The sequence below is a fragment of the Carcharodon carcharias genome, chromosome 5, assembly GCF_017639515.1.
Source record: "Carcharodon carcharias isolate sCarCar2 chromosome 5, sCarCar2.pri, whole genome shotgun sequence".
NCBI lineage: Eukaryota > Metazoa > Chordata > Chondrichthyes > Lamniformes > Lamnidae > Carcharodon > Carcharodon carcharias.
This window is the reverse complement of record NC_054471.1, coordinates 103607737-103625237: the sequence shown is the minus strand read 5'-3', so window position 1 is coordinate 103625237 and position 17501 is coordinate 103607737. Positions and strand designations below refer to the sequence as shown.

Sequence of the window (17501 nt, the reverse complement as noted above, 5' to 3'; positions counted from 1 at the left end):
TCATAATACATTTTAGGGCCATGAAAAGGTCATTAGATCCAACAATTCTTCGGAGATTAACTTACCTAACTTTTTATTTATTTATTATTTGGTGAAAAAGTTACACCCAGCCTCTCGCTTTCAATTTCCTAATTTATTCTTCTGTTAATGCAATCTCTCTTTAATTTTTTGCCGCAGCTGAACACTACTACCAATGCAGATTTGTAACTCCTTTCTTTTCTGATCAGCACACTGTATAGTTTGTTTGGCATACATGTTCTCTTGGTTCCTTGTTCCTGTACGTATTACTTTACATAGGAGAGCTCCTCCATCAGGAAAATGGAGTTAAAGCCATATCAGATCTAATTGATTGGCGGCAGCGAAGGCTTGAGGGGTCAAATAGCCTACTCCTATTGGTATTTATGTTATGTTTACTTATCCACATTAAGTTTAAACTCCCACCACTTGACCAAGTTATTCTGAATCTGCTTGCACTGTTCCTCATTATGTGTTCATACAGAAGAAAAAAAACTGCAGATACTGGAAATCTGAAATAAAAGCAGTTAAGTCAGGCAGTATCCATCAAAAGAGAAAGAAAGTTAATGTTTCAGACTGATGATCTGATGAAAAGCCATCACCATGAGACATTGATGCTGTGCTTCTTTTTCCATAGACGCTGCTTGAGTATTTCGAGCACTTTATATTTTTATTCCTTATTATGTGTTGCCTTCACTTATTATATCAATTGCAAATTTGGAAGATTTTCCTTAGGATTATCAACTCTCCCTTAGCCTCCCCTAAAGAAATAAAATATATTTTTAAAAAAACGGTTACAAGATTTACTCCCATAGTACCTTACGCCCAATCAATTTTCAACCCAAGATGTTCCAGCTTATGCCTATCTTCTGTTTCCTGTATTTAACCCAATACCAAACTTTGTTTCCCATTTCTGATTTTTTCCAGGGCCATTAATCTTGAAACTTGCCAAAAACCTTTTGCAAAATTCAAGTATGCTTTGACTGTATTTTCTCTCCACTATATCAGTAATATCTTCAAAAAATAAGAACATAAGAATATAAGAATTAGGAACAGAGTAGACCATTTGGCCCCTTGAGCCTACTCCGTCATTCAACAAGATCATGGCTGATCTTCTTGTGGTTCGAGTTCCACATTCCCATCTAACCCTTCGATTTCCTTACCTAACAAGAACCTATCTACCTCTGCCTTAAAAATATTCAATGACCCCACCTTCTCCACTTCTAAGGCAGAGAATTCCAAAGTCGCACAACCTTCTGAGAGAAAAAAAATTCTCTTCTCTGTCCTAAAAGGGCGACCCCTAATTTTAAAACAGTGCCCCCTAGTTCTGGACTCACCCACAAGATTTCATCCCCTTGTTCTGAATTTCCTCATGAAAGAAATAGTTACCCTGCACCAACTCCATTGGATCATTTAAAAAACCACATATCTTTCTATGCACCATAATTACAGCCAAGGGTTATGTAATCTGCCCATATGATTTAACCTATTGAGCCCCAGTGTAATTTTGATAAAATTGTGCTGCAACCCCTACCCCCAACCAAGGCCAATGTATGCTTCCTGAGGAAGTGCCAAGATCTGAACTTGATACTCCAGGTGGAGTCTGACCAAGGCTTTGCGCGAATGGATCTTAGCTTCAGCTCTTTTGTGTTTCAACGCTTGAGATAAAGACCAATATCCCATTAGACTTTTTGGGAAAAATTTGCCTCCATTGTGGGGGGGGGTGGGGGTGGGAGAGAAGAGGTGCAGGAATGGGTGTGGGCAGGCTCGCCTCCGATCGGCGCCCCCAATTGGGGGTTGCGCCGCCATTTTACATGGGTGGGCCAATTAAGGTCCGCCCAGTGTGACATCCGCCAGGAAGCACAATGCGCTCCCTGCATGGGCGGGTGGGATTCCCTCAGCCGGGAGTACGCTCTTTCATGCATATGTGCGGAAGAGTGCATTGATCTCCCTAAGGCTAAGTGCTGCCTCAGGCAGATCAGCTCCGAATTAAAACTTTTAAGACAAATATTTAAAAAATTTCCCTGACATTTCCCCTCATGTAACACTGTCACATGAGTTGGGACATGTCCATCACTTTTACTCAAACCTTTATTAAACAGTTAAAAACCCTCATGAAACCTTATCCCGCCTGAGGATGAGCTTTCATACTTTTTCTGAAGCCTGCCAGGGCTCCTGGCCTGCCCACCACCTTAAAGCTGTACAGGCAGCCCTGTCAATTACCTAAATTGGTTTATTAATGGCCTTAATAGGCCATTGACAGGTCAGCGGGCACACAGCTGACTCGGCTGTGCTCCCGCTGACCTGAAAATGGAAATGACGTGGGGTGACGTCAGGAGCTTCGCTTGATGTCATCCTGCGTCGGCGAGCGGGCCCCGTCCCCGCTCGCCGGCCAGAAGATCCTCCCCTTTGATTACATTGTACAGCTGTGCACTAGCTTTTAGTGATTTGTAAACCGATAAACACAAATCCCTATTCTGCTCCAGTTTTTAGGCTCCAGGAATCAAAGAAAATTCCGATTTGTCTTTCTTTGATCCAATGTGGATTAACTTGCACTTCCCCATATTGAACGCCAGCTGTCACAGTTTTCATCCGTTTATGACCCTTTGTATCTTCCTGCTCTCATCTACGCAACTTATGGTGCCTCCTAACTTAGTGTCATCTAAGCCTCTCAGCAAGAGTTGGTTGAAGCTCCTTAAGTAACAAAAGCTGACCAAATATCCATTTAGTTTACTATAGTGTTTTTTTTACAAAGAAGCAAAAAAAAAATCCAAGGAACTAATTTGTAAGTTAAGTGAATGTTGAACTTCCCCATCATAGGTTATTAAATGACAGACAGAAATACTGCACTGTTCAGTAATTTATAAAATGTTGCTGTGTCATCGCAAGCTGCATGTAAGCCACCCAAACTTCAACCCCCACGTTACGGTGGGGGTGCTGACAGTATTCAACTTAAATTGTTTTCATGTAAGTGTAGGCTGTATGTAAGTTGATATGGTAATTGTAAAATAAGTACTGCAAGAGAATTTAGAATGTAATGCCTTTAAACACTATTCATCTCATGAAAAGTAAGTGCATACTAACTCCTTGCAGTACTAATTTATTCTCTGGCTTTATTTTTCTCTAGCCTTTTTGAATACCTGGTAAATTTTCATTCAGTGATGAATTTAATGCACAGCAAATTTATCCCACAAAGCAAATGTTACATGCATTTCTTTGAACCAAATTCTTTCATCATATGTCCAAGTAGTCAAATTTAGTTACTAAAGAAAAGAATCTCTATTTTTCTTCCTGAATCAGAAGAATAAAGACTGAGCAGTAATTTTTCACGTACTAAGCTTTGCCATTTCCATCACTTTCCGGGGAATGGACATAGGTGATCCTGAATTCAATGTCAGGTACAAGTTGCATGGCCCTCCGATAGTATTTGATGGCTGAAATCAAAAGGGATAAAATCAGCATCTAGATCATAATCATAATATCCAGTAAATTGATATTGATACAATGCAAACCAGTCATAATTTTCTTCTTTGCAGCAAACATCACAGCTAACAGAATCAGAAGAAGTCGCTGAATGACAAATTCTACCCCTTCCCTAATATTGATGGACAACAGTTATTATGGGGATATACTAAAGGATGCATACATTTAAAAAAAACTGGTTGCATGAGCAGCTAAAAATTACACTCAATTTAAATAAAATAAGGCAACTGCCATAAATTTTTATCATTTAAGTATTATTTTGCAAGTGAAAGGGGTATTTTTTATACTACATTATACTCCAGCCATCCACAATATCTGATACACCATGCTATCAACTTATTGAATCAGAAAATATTAGGGTCTCTTAGTGATCAACTTATTTTCTCTCCAATAATTACTGAGCAGTTTTCTTGACTGCTGACTTAACTCAAATGTAATGTATTTCTGCATCAATTTTCTAGTATGTAAAAGTCAGTTTCGTGGTGACCAGCGGAATTACCTTTACTTTAAAAATGACTGAAATTGAAATTGCTTTGTACAGTTGATTTTGTTGTGCTGCAGTGATCTTTTACCTTTAGTGTATGATCTTATACAAATTGGTGTGAAGTAATTTCCACTGCTTCAATAAGTGCCTGCTCCATCAAAAGCATAACCATTTTGAAAAGCAACAATTAAACATTTTTTTAAAAAAGCAATAGGTTAAAAAAAAACAAAATGTTCTCAAAATCTGAAAAGTGATATAATCCTTTCTGTGAAAACATTAGCTGAAACAATGTTTCTTGGTATACCGGTATCAACATTGACATTAAACAGAGTACTAACAAATCAACGTGGACTCAGCACTGGTAGATAATATCTGATCAAGTGCCCTGTTGTCCTGAGGAACTGGCACCCCAAGTATACTGCGAAAAGCCCTATGACGTGCTGCACCTTGACTTCCAAAAGGCTTTTGACAAAGTTCCACATTCATTAAACTCAAAAATCTGGGAATTCAGGGTAAATCCTGAAGATGATTGAGAAATTAGCTACAGAGCAGAAAACAATAGTGGCTTGTTAGAGGAGTTATGATAGGGACAGTTGTGTGGAGGGAACTGTAAGCCTCAGGGTTTGGTACTACAGCTTAACATTGTTTCTAATTTACATATATGATCTAGATTTAGAAACTCAGTGAAGTGGTCAACTTTTCTGATGACGCCAAAATAGGCGGGGCAGTGAAATCTGAAGAGACAGCTTGAAAATTAACTGAAAGATTTTGGGCAGCATGACTAAGTGGGCAGGGGAATGTCACATTAAGCTTAATGCAGACAAGGAAGGAAGAATCATTGATATAATGGATGCCCTGAAGATGAAACTGAAAGGGAGCTAGGAGTCTTAGTCAACTCAACATTAAACATGGGTAAACAAAGCAGAGCAGCAATCAACAATATCAACTGGATGTTATACAAATAGCTGAAATGCAAGAATAAAAGTTAAAAGGACTTTTATCAAATTTTTGCTCGAATACTGGACCCAGTTCTGATCACTAAGAAATCAAATATCTTTACATACCAGAGATATTGCAAAGACTCGTGAGGTTAATGCTTTGAATCAAGGGCATGTGTTACGAATAAGGACTGGAGAAACTTGCACTTTTTAACAATTGAAGTAGGCATCCAAGATATGTACTTAGAGGTGTATAAGATTGCATGGAAGAAGTCCAACCAGAATATTACGGTAAATTAAACTCCAGTAGGAAAACAACATGACAGATTCAAACTAGTGAAAGGTAACTTTAAAAACAATATCAGGAAATACTTCTTCACAGTGATCAATGGGTAGAATAGATTTCCAGGAAGCATGGAATCTACAATGGGCAATGTTAGGATCAATTAAGGTGGGTCAAATTGCCTCTGATGTCATGAATCTTGAAATGTTTATCCCAGTCACTAGTCTGAAGATAAATGACCAACACATTTCATGTAATTTGAGACATGGGACAAATATCACTATAGTTAAATTGGTGCCATTTTTGCTTGAGTTAGAAGTGGATATAAGCTCCAGTGCTACTCCTACATTTGACACAAATAATCTAGGTTGAGTCTCCAGTGATGTGCACAAATAGCTTTCACATTTGCCTGTTTAACAACAATCATCACACTTCAAAAGTAGGTTGTTGTAGGGGAAGCACTTTAAGGCATTCACTAGATATATAAAATGCAGTGTACAAACGCAACTGTATCATCTTCTGAATTTTCTCTCAAAAATCAATACAGAACACTCTAAAGAATGTATCTTGGAATCAAAGACTCCTCTGACTGACTACAATGCAATTCAAAAATTTAGATTGACTTGTTTGCTCACATTAGTTATTAGATGCTTCCCAGCCTGAAAAATTATTGAAGGAATGGGGAGGCAGCGACGTAGAGGTATTGTCGCCGGACTAGTAATCCAGAGACCCAGTGTAATGCTCTGGGGGCTGGGGTTCGAGTCCTGCCAAGGCAGGTAGTGGAATCTGAATTCAATAAAAATCTGGAATTAAAAGTCTAATAATGACCATGAAACTATTATCGATTGTTGTAAAAACCCTTCTGGTTCACTAATGCCCTATATGGGAAGGAAATCTGTCGTTCTTACCTTGTTTGGCCTACACAGCAATGTGATTGACTAAATGTCCTCTGAAACTCAGTTGTAACAAACTGCTAAAATAGTCGCAAAAAAGGAACGAAACCAGATGGACTATCTGGCATTGACCTAGGGAGCAGAAACGACAATGGCAATCTCAGCCCTGTCAACACTGCAAATTCCTCCTTATCAATATCTGGGTAATGTCCCAGACACCTGCCGGCAGGACAGGCCCAGCAGAGGTGGAGGTGGCGACACAATGGTACACAGTCGGGAGATAGTTGCCCTGGGAGTCCTCAACATTGACTCTGGACCCCATGAAGTCTCATGGCATCAGGTCAAACATGGGCAAGGAAACCTCCTGCTGATTACAAGCTGATGAATCAGTACTCCGCCATGTTGAACACCACTTGGAGGAAGCACTGAGGGTGGCAAGGGTGCAGAATGTACTCTGGGTGGGGACTTCAACGTCCATCAACAAGAGTGGTTCGATAGCGCCACTGCTGACCGAGCTGGCCGAATCCTAAATGACATAGCTGCCAGGCTGGATCTGCAGCAGGTGGTGAGCGAACCAACAAGAGGGAAAAACATAATTGACCTCATCCTCACCAACCTGCCTGCCACAGATGCGTCTGTCCAGGACCGCACAGTCGTTGTGGAGGCGAAGTCCTGCCTCCACATTGAGGATACCCTCCACTGCATTGTGTGGCACTGCCACTGTGCTAAATGGGATAGATTTTGAACAGATCTAGCGACTCAAGACTGGGCATCCATGAGACACTGTGCACCATCAGTAGCAGCAGAATTGTACTTGAAGACATCTGTAACCTCATGGCCCGGCATATCCCCCACTCTAACATTACCATCAAGCCAGGGGATCAACCCTGGTTCAATGAAGAGTGCAGGAGGGCATGCCAGGAGCAGCACCAAGCATCCCTAAAAGTGAGGTGTCATCCTGGTGCAGCTATAACACAGGACTACTTATGTACCGAACAGCATTAGCAGCAAGCAGCTAAGCAATCCCACAACCAATGGGTCAGATCTAAGCGCTGCAGTCCTGCCACATCCAGTCATGAAAGGCGGTGGACAATTAAACAACTCACTAGAGGAGGAGGCAGCTCCACAAATATCCTCATCCTCAATGATGTAGGAGCCCAACACATCAGTGCAAAAGATAAGGCTGAAGCATTTGCTACAATCTTCAGCCAGGAATGCCGAGTGGATGATCCATCTCCGCCTGCTCCGGAGGTCCCCAGCATCACAGATGCCAGTCTTCAGCCAATTCGATTCACTCCACGTGATATCAAGAAACGGTTGAAGGCACTGCATACTGCAAAGGCTATGGGCCTTGACAACATTCTGGCAATAGTACTGAAGGCTTGTGCTCCAGAGCTTATCACGCTCCTAGCCAAGCTGTTCCAATACAGCTGCAACACTGGCATTCTATCTGGTGATGTGGAAAATTGCCCAGGTATGTCCTGCACACAAAAAGCAGGACAAATCCAACCTGGCCAATTATCGCTCCATTGGTCTACTCTCAATCATCAGTAAAATAATGGAAGGGGTCATCAAGAATGCTGTCAAACAGCACTTGCTTAGCAATAACCTACTCACTACGCCCAATTTGGGTTCCGCCAGGGCCACTAAGTTCCTGACCTCATGATAGCCTTGGTTCAAACATGGACAAAAGAGCTGAATTCTCGGGGTGAGTTGAGAGTGACTGCCCTTGACATCAAGGCAGCATTAGACCGAGTGTGGCATCAAGGAGCCCTAGCAAAACTGGAGTCAATGGGAATCAGGTGGAAACTCTCCGCTGGTTGGAGTCATACCTAGCACAAAGGAAGATGGTTGTGGTTGTTGCAGGTCAGTCATCTCAGCTCCAGGACATCACTGCAAGAGTTCCTCAGGGTAGCATCCGCAGCTCAACCATCTTCAGCTGCTTCATCAATGACCTTCCTTCCATCATAAGGTCAGAAGCGGGGATGTTCGCTGATGATTGCACAATGTTCAGCACCATTCACGACTGCTCAGATACTGATGCAGTCCATGTCCAAATGCAGCAAGACCTGGACAATACCTAGGCCTGGGCTGACAAATAGCAAGTAACATTCACACCACACAAGTGCCAGGCAATGACCAACTCTAACAAGAGAGAATCCAACCATAAATGTCATCTTCCATGTTCAATGGCATTACCATCAATAAAACCCCCACTATCAACATCCTAGGAATGAGACCGGACAGACCACCCGGCGTTGTCCCAGGCACCGGAAACGACAACGGCAATCTCAGCCCTATCAACGTTCTCCTTACTAACATCTGGGGGCCAGTCAAAATTGGGGGAGCTATCTCACAGACTAGTCAAGCAACAGCCTGACATAGTCATCCTCACGGAATCATACCTTACAGATAATGTCCCAGACACCACCATCACCATCCCTAGGTATGTCCTATCCCAACGGCAGGACAGGTCAAGCAGAGGTGGCAACACAGTGATATACAGTCGGGAGGGAGTTGCCCTGGGAGTCCTCAACATCGACTCCGGACCCCATGAAGTCTCATGGCATCAGGTCAAACATGGGCAAGAAACCTCCTGCTGATCAGCACATACCGCCACTGAATCAGTGCTCCTCCAAGTTGAACACCACTTGGAGGAAGTACTGAGGGTGGCAAGGGTGCAGAACGTGCTCTGGGTGGGGGATTTCCATGTCTACCACCAAGAGTGGCTCGGTAGCACCTCTCCTGATCGAGCTGGCCATGTCCTACAGGACATTGCTGCTACACTGGATCTGTGGCAGGTGGCGAGGGAATCAACAAAAGGGAAAAACATACTTGACCTCATCCTCACCAACCTAACTGCCGCAGATGCATCTGTCCATGACAGTCCTGGTAGAAGCGACCACTGCACAGTCGTTGTGGAGACGAAGTCTCGGCTTCACATTGGGGATACCTTCCATCATGTTGTGTGGCACTATCAGGAATTACTGGCTAAATAAAACCAATACTGCCTTTCTTGTGTTTTGTTTTAGGACTGAGAAAACCTGAGGAGGAAATAAAAAAAGAAAATGCTGTAAATTCTCAGCACGTTCGGCAGCATCTGTCGATGGAGCATTGGGTTAACGTTTCAGGTCTATGACCTTTCATCAGAACTGACGAAAGGTCACTGAACCGAAATGTCAATGTTTCTCTCTCCACAGATGCTGCTTGATCTGCTGAGTATTTCAACATTCTTTGCTTTTATTTCAGATTTCCAGTATCTGCAGTATTTGGCTTTCGTAAAGCTAGATAAAGTTTGTATTGCCAACATCTTGTAGTTATTTGCGGCCAGTAATTCACCTCCTGACTCCCCAAAGCCTGTCCACCATCTACACACAGGTCAGGAACGTGATGGAATACTCTTCACTTGCTTGGATGAGTGCAGCTCCCACAACTCTCAAGCAGTTTGACACCATCCAGGACAAAGTGGCCCACTTGATTGTTTATGGATTGGGTGCCATTCACTCCCTCCACCACTGACACACATTGGCAGCAATGTGTGCCATCTACAAGATGCACTGCAGAAATTCATCTAAGATAGCACCTTCCAAACCCACGACTGCTACTATCTAGAAGGCCAAGGGCAGCAGGGAAAACCACTACCAGCAAGTTCTCCCCAAAGCCACTCATCATCCTCACTTGGAAATATATTGCTGTTCGTTCACTGTCGCTTTGTCAATATCCTGGTACTCCGTCCTTAACAACACTGCGGGTGTACCTACACCACAGGGACTGCTGCAGTTCAAGAAGGCAGTTCACCACCACCTTCTCGAGGGCAATTAGGGATGGACTATAAATGCTGGCCTAGACAGCGAAGCTCACATCCCATGGATAAAAACTAATTTTTAAAAATTGCATCTGCGTCTCTCTTCAATTAAATACTTAAGAGTGAATGCACAGGAGCAGAGTAGAACAGAAGAGTATGTAACATGGGGAATGACCACCAATTTGAAATTTTAATAAGATATCTGTAAAAATTTCTTACATAGATGACAGACAGATGAGAAGAGAATCTCATTCAACTATATTCCCCACATGGGGTGGCCAAATAATCTCCTTTATGTACTGTGCCTGTGGCAGCATATGCCAGCATGAATCTGCCTTCAGAAGTCAGGGAGAAAATTGGAAGAGAAAGTTCCCAAAAAGTCAAGAATTAACTTAACAGAGTTATGTTCCACTCATGTTAGATTTTAAGAAAACGTAAATAGGAGGATACCTGGCAGAGAGGGCTCCAATGATTCAGTGGATCTATGCGTCATATAGTGTGGTACTGAATTAGAGATGATTAAAAAGTCTCAAGTCACTTGTCTTCCAGCTGGTGCTGTTCCCATCTATCTGATACTCTTTTCCTTCTAGAGGGGTAGCAACCAGTTACAGTTCTTATTTCTGATCACTATCTAAGACACTGAAGGATCAAGCTCAAGGTAGTGGTCATGGGTTTGGAAGTTACTGCCTAAGGAGCCTTGGTGAGTTTCTGCAGTGCATCTTGTAGATGGTACACACTGCTTCCACTGTTCATTGGTGATGGAGGGAGTGAATGTTTGTGGAAGGGATGCCAATCAAGCGGGCTGCAATGTCCTGGATGGTTTCAAGCTGCTTGAGTGTTGTTGGAGCTGCACTCATCCAGGCAAGTGGAGAGTATTCCATCACACTCCTGACGAGCCTTGTTGATGGTAGACAGGCTTTGGGGAGTCAGGATGGGAGTTACTTGTCGCAGGATTCCTAGCCTCTGACCTGCTCTTGCAGCTACAGTATTTATATGGCTAGTCCAGTTGAGTTTCTGGTCATGGTAACCCCCAGGATGTTGATATTGGGGGATTCAGAAATGGTAATGCCATTGAATGTCAAGGGGCGATAGTTAGATTCTCTCTTATTGGAGATGGTCATTGCCTGGCATGTGTGGTGCAAATGTTACTTGCCACTTGTCAGCCCAAGCCTGCATGTTGTCCAGGCCTTGCTGCATTTGGACATGAACTGCTTCAGTATCTGAGGCATCATAAATGTCAGCAAACATTCCTGACTTATGATGGAAGGAAGGTCATTGATCAAGCAGCTGAAGATGGTTGGGCCTAGGACACTAACTTGAAGAACCCCCACAGTGATGTCCTGGAACTGAGATGATTGACCTCCAACAACCACAGCCACCTTCCTTTCTACTGGGTGAGAGGGGTATATGACATTCACGAAGAACAGGAAGCTAAGTAGATATAGAAGGATAGCACTGTTAATCAAAGATGGCATTGGTGCAATAGTTAGAGATGACCTTGGTTCAGGAGATCAGGGTATAGAATGAGTTTGGGTGGAGATGAGGAATAGTAGGGGAAAGAAGTCACTAATGGGAGTGGTCTACAGACCCCCTAACAGTAATCACAATGCAGGACAAAGTGTACAAGAAGAAATATTGGATGCTTGTGATAAAAGGACAGCAATAAACATGGGTGATTTTAATCCACATATAAACTGAAAAATCCGTCAGTGGTAGCCTGAATGAGGAGCTCGTGGAATGTTTTTGAGATAGTTTCTTAAAGTGTCACATTCTGGAGCCAATCAGACGGCAGGTTATATTAGACTTGGTATTGTGTAATGTGACAGGATTAATGAATGACCTCAGAGTAGAGGTACCCCTAGGTAGCAGCAACCACAATATGATTGAATTTTACGTTCAGTTTGAAAGAGAAGAGTGTGTCTAAGACTAGTATTTTAAACTTAAATAAGGGCCACTATGTGCACATGAGAGCTGAGCTAGCTGAAGTGAGCTAGGGTACTAGGCTTGAGCATAGATCAAGGGAAGACAAAGGGAGATATTTAAGGGGATATTTCAGAATAAGTATATTCCTACTATAAGGAAATATTCTAAGGGGAGGACCCACCATCCTTGGTTAACTAAAGTAATTAAGGTAAGTACCAAACTTAAGGAAAAAGCATATACTTATGCAAAGATGAGTGGCAGGTCAGATGATTGGTCAGAATATAAAGAACAGCAGAGAATGACTAAAAGGGAAGGGTATTAAGGGGTACAGATCCAAGGTAGGTAGATGGAGTTAATATAGAGATCAATAATTATCTAATGGAATGATGAAACTGCCTCAAGGGCTGATTGGCATACTCCTATTCTTAATTATATTTTACTCTATGACTCAGTAAGATTTTCTCATTGTGTTAAGTGAGGGCAGGCTTGCATTGTGAGCCCATGTCCTTTAGGAACTGAAATGAGACTGTCCAAACTCATTACATTGGAAAGGAATATTACAGGTGACAAATGGAATAGACTCTTATCCTATCAAGTTTTAGCTGGATTCAAACTTGAGTCTTAAAGCTGAAGTGTTAATTCTTGTTTGTATGAACATGCAAAGGGGTTGTCTTTCTTCCAGGTACCAATACAGGTAAAGATCAAAATATTGCCTAGAAATAGTTTGCAAATATTCTTTCAAATCTATGCAGCAATCTGAACTTTTTGGTTCTTCATAACCTGAAGAACACAAAACGTAGTGATCCCTTTATGATTTAAAACACAGCTCCCACAAATATACAATACCTTCATAAACTGCTCCATTCTGTTCTTGTTCAACAGCTTTCAGGAACAGTTCTTTGGCCTGTAAAATAAATATATAGTTGTCAGCTATTATACTTGCGAATGGGGTTTAAAAGCTTTACAATGTTACTTGGCAAGAAATAGCAGCTGTGACAACCCAAATTCCCCTTGCATTTCACGTCCAGTTCATTTCCTGGTTTTCAAGCAACAGATATTTAGAAATGGCAACTGTTGAAGCAGATTATCATTAATGCTAGTGCTTCATCCAAGAACGAGCTCAGAATGAAAAATGCATTTTATGATGTCTGAGAAGTAACCAGTTTTAAATGTTGTCTGCCACTTCCATTGATCGCCTGCAATATTAAATGCAAAGCGCTCATGATGTTTTCATCTCTAACACTGAAATCAGCTGTGCAGATGCCTCTGCCATCATCACCTCCCACTTCTGACCACTCCCCAAGCTCCAAATTCTGGATTGTACAGTTCTTCTTTAGTTCCCCATCTGATTTCTGAAAGCTCACCACTTCTTTCAGATTCCTCTCCTGGTCACTTGACTCTATCAACACTGAACTCCCAAACACAGCTAACTCCTAAGCACTTGATTATCTATCTGACCAACATGCATACAGGCATAAGGCTCTGCCGACATTAACAACGATTTCCTTTATACAGGCACTGGTTCTTTCAAAGTGTCCTTCATTACAATCGCCTTAAAATGTCCATCTTTATTTTCCCACCCACTTTAAGTATCCAATTTCTGAATGTCCTCTCCTCTCTGAAGTCTTTGATCAAATTGCTGCCATTCAGCCCTGCCCATTTCTCCCAAAGATAAAGATATATATGTCATCCATAATATGTCATTCAAGTGGCACAATGCACAAGGGGAATGGTTAAATCATCTTTTCTCATCTTTGACGTTTCATATATTCTTAGAAGTTAAAGTTTCCAGTCTCAAGTAATTAGGCATAATATAATTCATAAAGCATCATAAGCATTACAAAAAATACCTTTTCTTCACGAGCAAGCTCCTGTTTCCCTTTGATTCCTGAAGATTTGAAAAACGGTTTCTTGCTAGAGACTTCACCAGGCTCCATATCTGATCCAATGGAGCTTCCAATTGGATTCAGTTCAGACATCCATTGAGCTCGAAACACATCGAGTTCCTCCTTGAAAATAAAAATGACACTTCCATATGAATGTTTAAATGTGGTTCACCCGCGACATAACTAAAACTGCACTCCCAAACTTAAAAAGTACCAGAAATGATCAACCATTGTGTTCTATTTGTGTGAGTAATGCCGCAACCCAGACAATCTAAAGGAAAACAAAAAAAAATTAAGAGGCAACATGAACAATCAGCATCCCATCACCTCTACTACCTTAAAAAAGAGTTAAGTTGGGAGTTTTCACAATGCTTCTGTGTTAACTAGATAATATACCCTCCTTATGTCATAAATAATGTGTCCAATTGTGAGAAATAATATTTAAGAAATTGTGAGAAAAAATGGTGTTTTATAAATAAGTCTCTACAGAAAAATACCACAGCAGTCTGCCAGAGCTAACAGAACAGTCATGATGGATGACACTTTTTATTCAAGGGCCTATTATCTTACCAAGGACATAACATAGAAACAGACTATTATGTAGGCATAGTTAGGCCTGCTAAGAGGGAGCCTCATGATCCACATATCAAAACAAATTGTCTGAAAGAAGATAAAAGGATGTTTCTTCAAGAGATAAGCAAAGGGATGATCTCATGGGGCTAGAGACTAGGGTAGGAGAGGTCTGTCTCAAGTACTTTTCTGTGGACAACTGAATGGGTAAAAGTAATTAAACAAATGATTGGCACAAGGTATCTACTGGCCCCTAACATAAGATACATAAAAGGGCAGTCAATAAGAGGAAATTCAAGCAGATGAGGGAGAGCGGTCTTCTGAAGGTGGGTCCAGGCCAGTTCTGGATTAAAACTTTGTAAGCTCAACCTTGAGGTGGACTCATGCTAGCTTTCACCTAACACCTCAGCTATGAAGTAAGCCTGAACTTCACCACAGATCAAACAAAGATCAAACTTGAGTATTGCTAAAAAAAATATATTTTGTCTCTTTTTTTCAGCAATACTCGAATTCTGTACTACTAAACAACTAAAGGTCAAATATTTTGCCTCATCATCCATTCGCCTGATCTGGGACCATTAAACTTTCTCACCTGTTACCGGTCATGTATCTATCCTGATGTGTTGTATTTTGAACTATCACTCTTCAATAAAATCGCCATGACTCCTTGATCCTTTTGGATATCTATGATCCCTGATTAAATCTTACATAACTGTTGGTGAAATAAGAGTGGGGGTCATCTCCAAGACTGAAATATGTAAGCCCATGGACTTGAAGTTACAGCCCCCATAACGAGCAGTACTGAATGAGTGCTGTAACATTGGAGGTGTTGTTTTTTGGTTAAGATGTTAAGCTGAGGCCCTGTCTTCCTTTTCAGATAGATGTAAAATATCCTATGACATTACTTGAAGACGAAGAGATGAAATCTCCTGGCTACTTAACTGACATCACTAGAACAGATATTCTAATCATATGCTGTGCATAGAAATGTGCTAGATGCAAATTAGTATCTAAATTTCTTTACATTACAACATTGACTACACTTCAAAAGTACTTCATTGACTGTAAAACATTTTGGGATTTTAAAGTTGTGAAAGGCACTGTAAAAATATAAGTTCTTTCCTTTCTTTTCCAATATCTCACTCCAACAGATGTTTTTGATAATAGTGTGAATTCTGCTTTGTCCTTTTTTGCAATTATCAGCACAAACCATAAAAGTACATGGGATTGCATTTCATGGAAAACTCATTAGTATATTTTACTCCTGTGAATCAATAGCAATTTCAATGTTAAAGGTACCATGATGTGCAGGACATGGTAATGCTATTTTATATTGAGAGCATAACACCTGGGTTAAACGATCTGGCCATTGGGTTCCCATAGATTGTTCAAAAGATATTCTGACAATATTTTTGTGTGACTAACTAAAATTTCTTATGCTGTAAATAAGTGCTCAGACAAATTTAAAAATTCAGGAGAGAATAAGAGGAGAAGACAAACTAATTAAGGTGAGAGGCCATCCACCAAGTTTTATTTGGTACATGATAGTCACATGGTGTTTGGAAGATGCCACAAACTAGCTGTCAGAAACTACTGTTCTTGAACAGGGAAAATTGCAGCTTTCACAACGGAAAGTTCCCACCAGAGCTTTTGAGAAGCTGTGTCAACTTATTATCTTGCCTTATGGTTTGTCAACCATTCAGGATTGTCGTTGAGCATTCAAGAATTAAGATTAATCTCCTGAATACTGTTGCGAGCAAGCCAGGGAAGAAAAAAATTGGGTCCGTGAAAAAAGTATGTTCTTCTTCATTTTCTTTCTGCAGGACAAGATAATGCATAATACTAGGGAGAGGATCAAACTGGGGTAGGAGGATGCGACATAATTGCCCCCACCAAAGCAATGCAAGAAGTGTTGGAGATCACTGGCCCAGAGTTATGAATAAGAGGAGGAGAGAGTGATGCTTTATCCCAGCAGGTGCCTGCATATGACTTAGAGCCATTTATTCAGCTTAGAAAATAGGCAGCAGGCTTCACAACTTCTAGCTGCATTCACAAGATTATCATCTGAAAATGTCTAGTTTCTATCTACCATTTTAACTCGTGTTCCTTTTCTCACTTTTCTAGGTTTCTCTTAGCAGCAAGAAGCTCCTGCCAAAGCAAGCCACCTTGAAAGACTATGCTGTTCAAGATACACTGCAACATTCTCCATCCCACCTAAGCACCAGTTTAGAAATTAACATTCTGCATGGGTTAGATCAAGAACCAGAGAGATCGGCACTTGATGGAACAGGCAATGAAAAGAAACCTTCTGACATCACACAAGGTAGCTTAATGAGGTACTCGAAGGCCTACTCCTCAAACAAATCTAAGAGTGACTTTTTGACTGTACATACTGGGCATGGCCTCTAACAAGCAACCAGCATCTGATATGTTTTCTATGTCCACCCTATCATAGAGGCTTGTATGAGATTATCCCTCAATTTTCTCTTTTCTAGAGAAATTACCCTCAGCCTGTTCAATCTTTCTTGTGGGTACAGTCTCAGTTATGTTATTATTCTAGTAAATTTTTTTGCGCTTTCTCCAGTGCCTCTGCATCCTTTTTGTAATATGGAGACCAGGATTTTTGTAGTACTCCAAGTGTTGTCTAACTATGGTTTTCTACTAGTTTAATATAACTTCTGTTTTCAAACTCAATCCCTCTAGAAATGAACTCGTGCATTGTTTGCTTTAAAAAAAAATTTCTCAGTCACCTGAATTGCTAAATTGCTACTTTTAGTGATTTGTGTACCTGTACCCCAGGTCCCTCTTCTCCTCTATACCACTGAGGCACTTCTTTTCCAAATAATATGTGACCTCCTTATTCTTCCTGCCAAAATACCGCCTTTCACATATCAATATTGAAGTTCACTTACGTCCATTCTGCAAGTTTATTCTTGTCTTACTATATTTTGTTGCAGCCCTCCTCTGTATAAAAAACATTTCCCAATTTAGTGTCATCTGCAAACTTTTTTAATTGCACTTCCAATTCACGGTTAAAATTGTTTGCTTAAGTGGAGAACAGTAGTCCCACAAGGATCCCTCTGGATCAACACCTTTTGCCTGCCTGAGGAATTACCTTTAAACCATACCCTGTTTTCTGCTTTACAGCCAGCTTGCTATCCATTCTGTTACGTCTCCTCTGACTTCAAAGGTATAACCTTAGTCATGAGTCCATGTCTTAT

At 41.1% G+C, this 17501-nt stretch overlaps 1 protein-coding gene across 13 annotated transcripts in view; it reads right to left on the bottom strand.

Annotated features, from left to right (window-relative positions):
- fbxo9 (F-box protein 9) overlaps positions 1-17501 on the bottom strand; it is a 94858-nt gene that overhangs the window by 46620 nt on the left and 30737 nt on the right. For all 13 annotated transcript variants that reach the window (XR_005943026.1, XM_041187869.1, XM_041187877.1 and 10 more), the window contains 3 exons: positions 13675-13833; positions 12671-12728; positions 3350-3449 (listed from right to left, as the gene is read on the bottom strand). Coding sequence is in view for 12 of the 13 variants with exons in the window: in XM_041187869.1 (XP_041043803.1) it covers positions 3350-3449; positions 12671-12728; positions 13675-13833 (317 nt within the window). In the remaining variant the exon portion in view is untranslated. The remainder of the gene's footprint in view (positions 1-3349; positions 3450-12670; positions 12729-13674; positions 13834-17501) is intronic.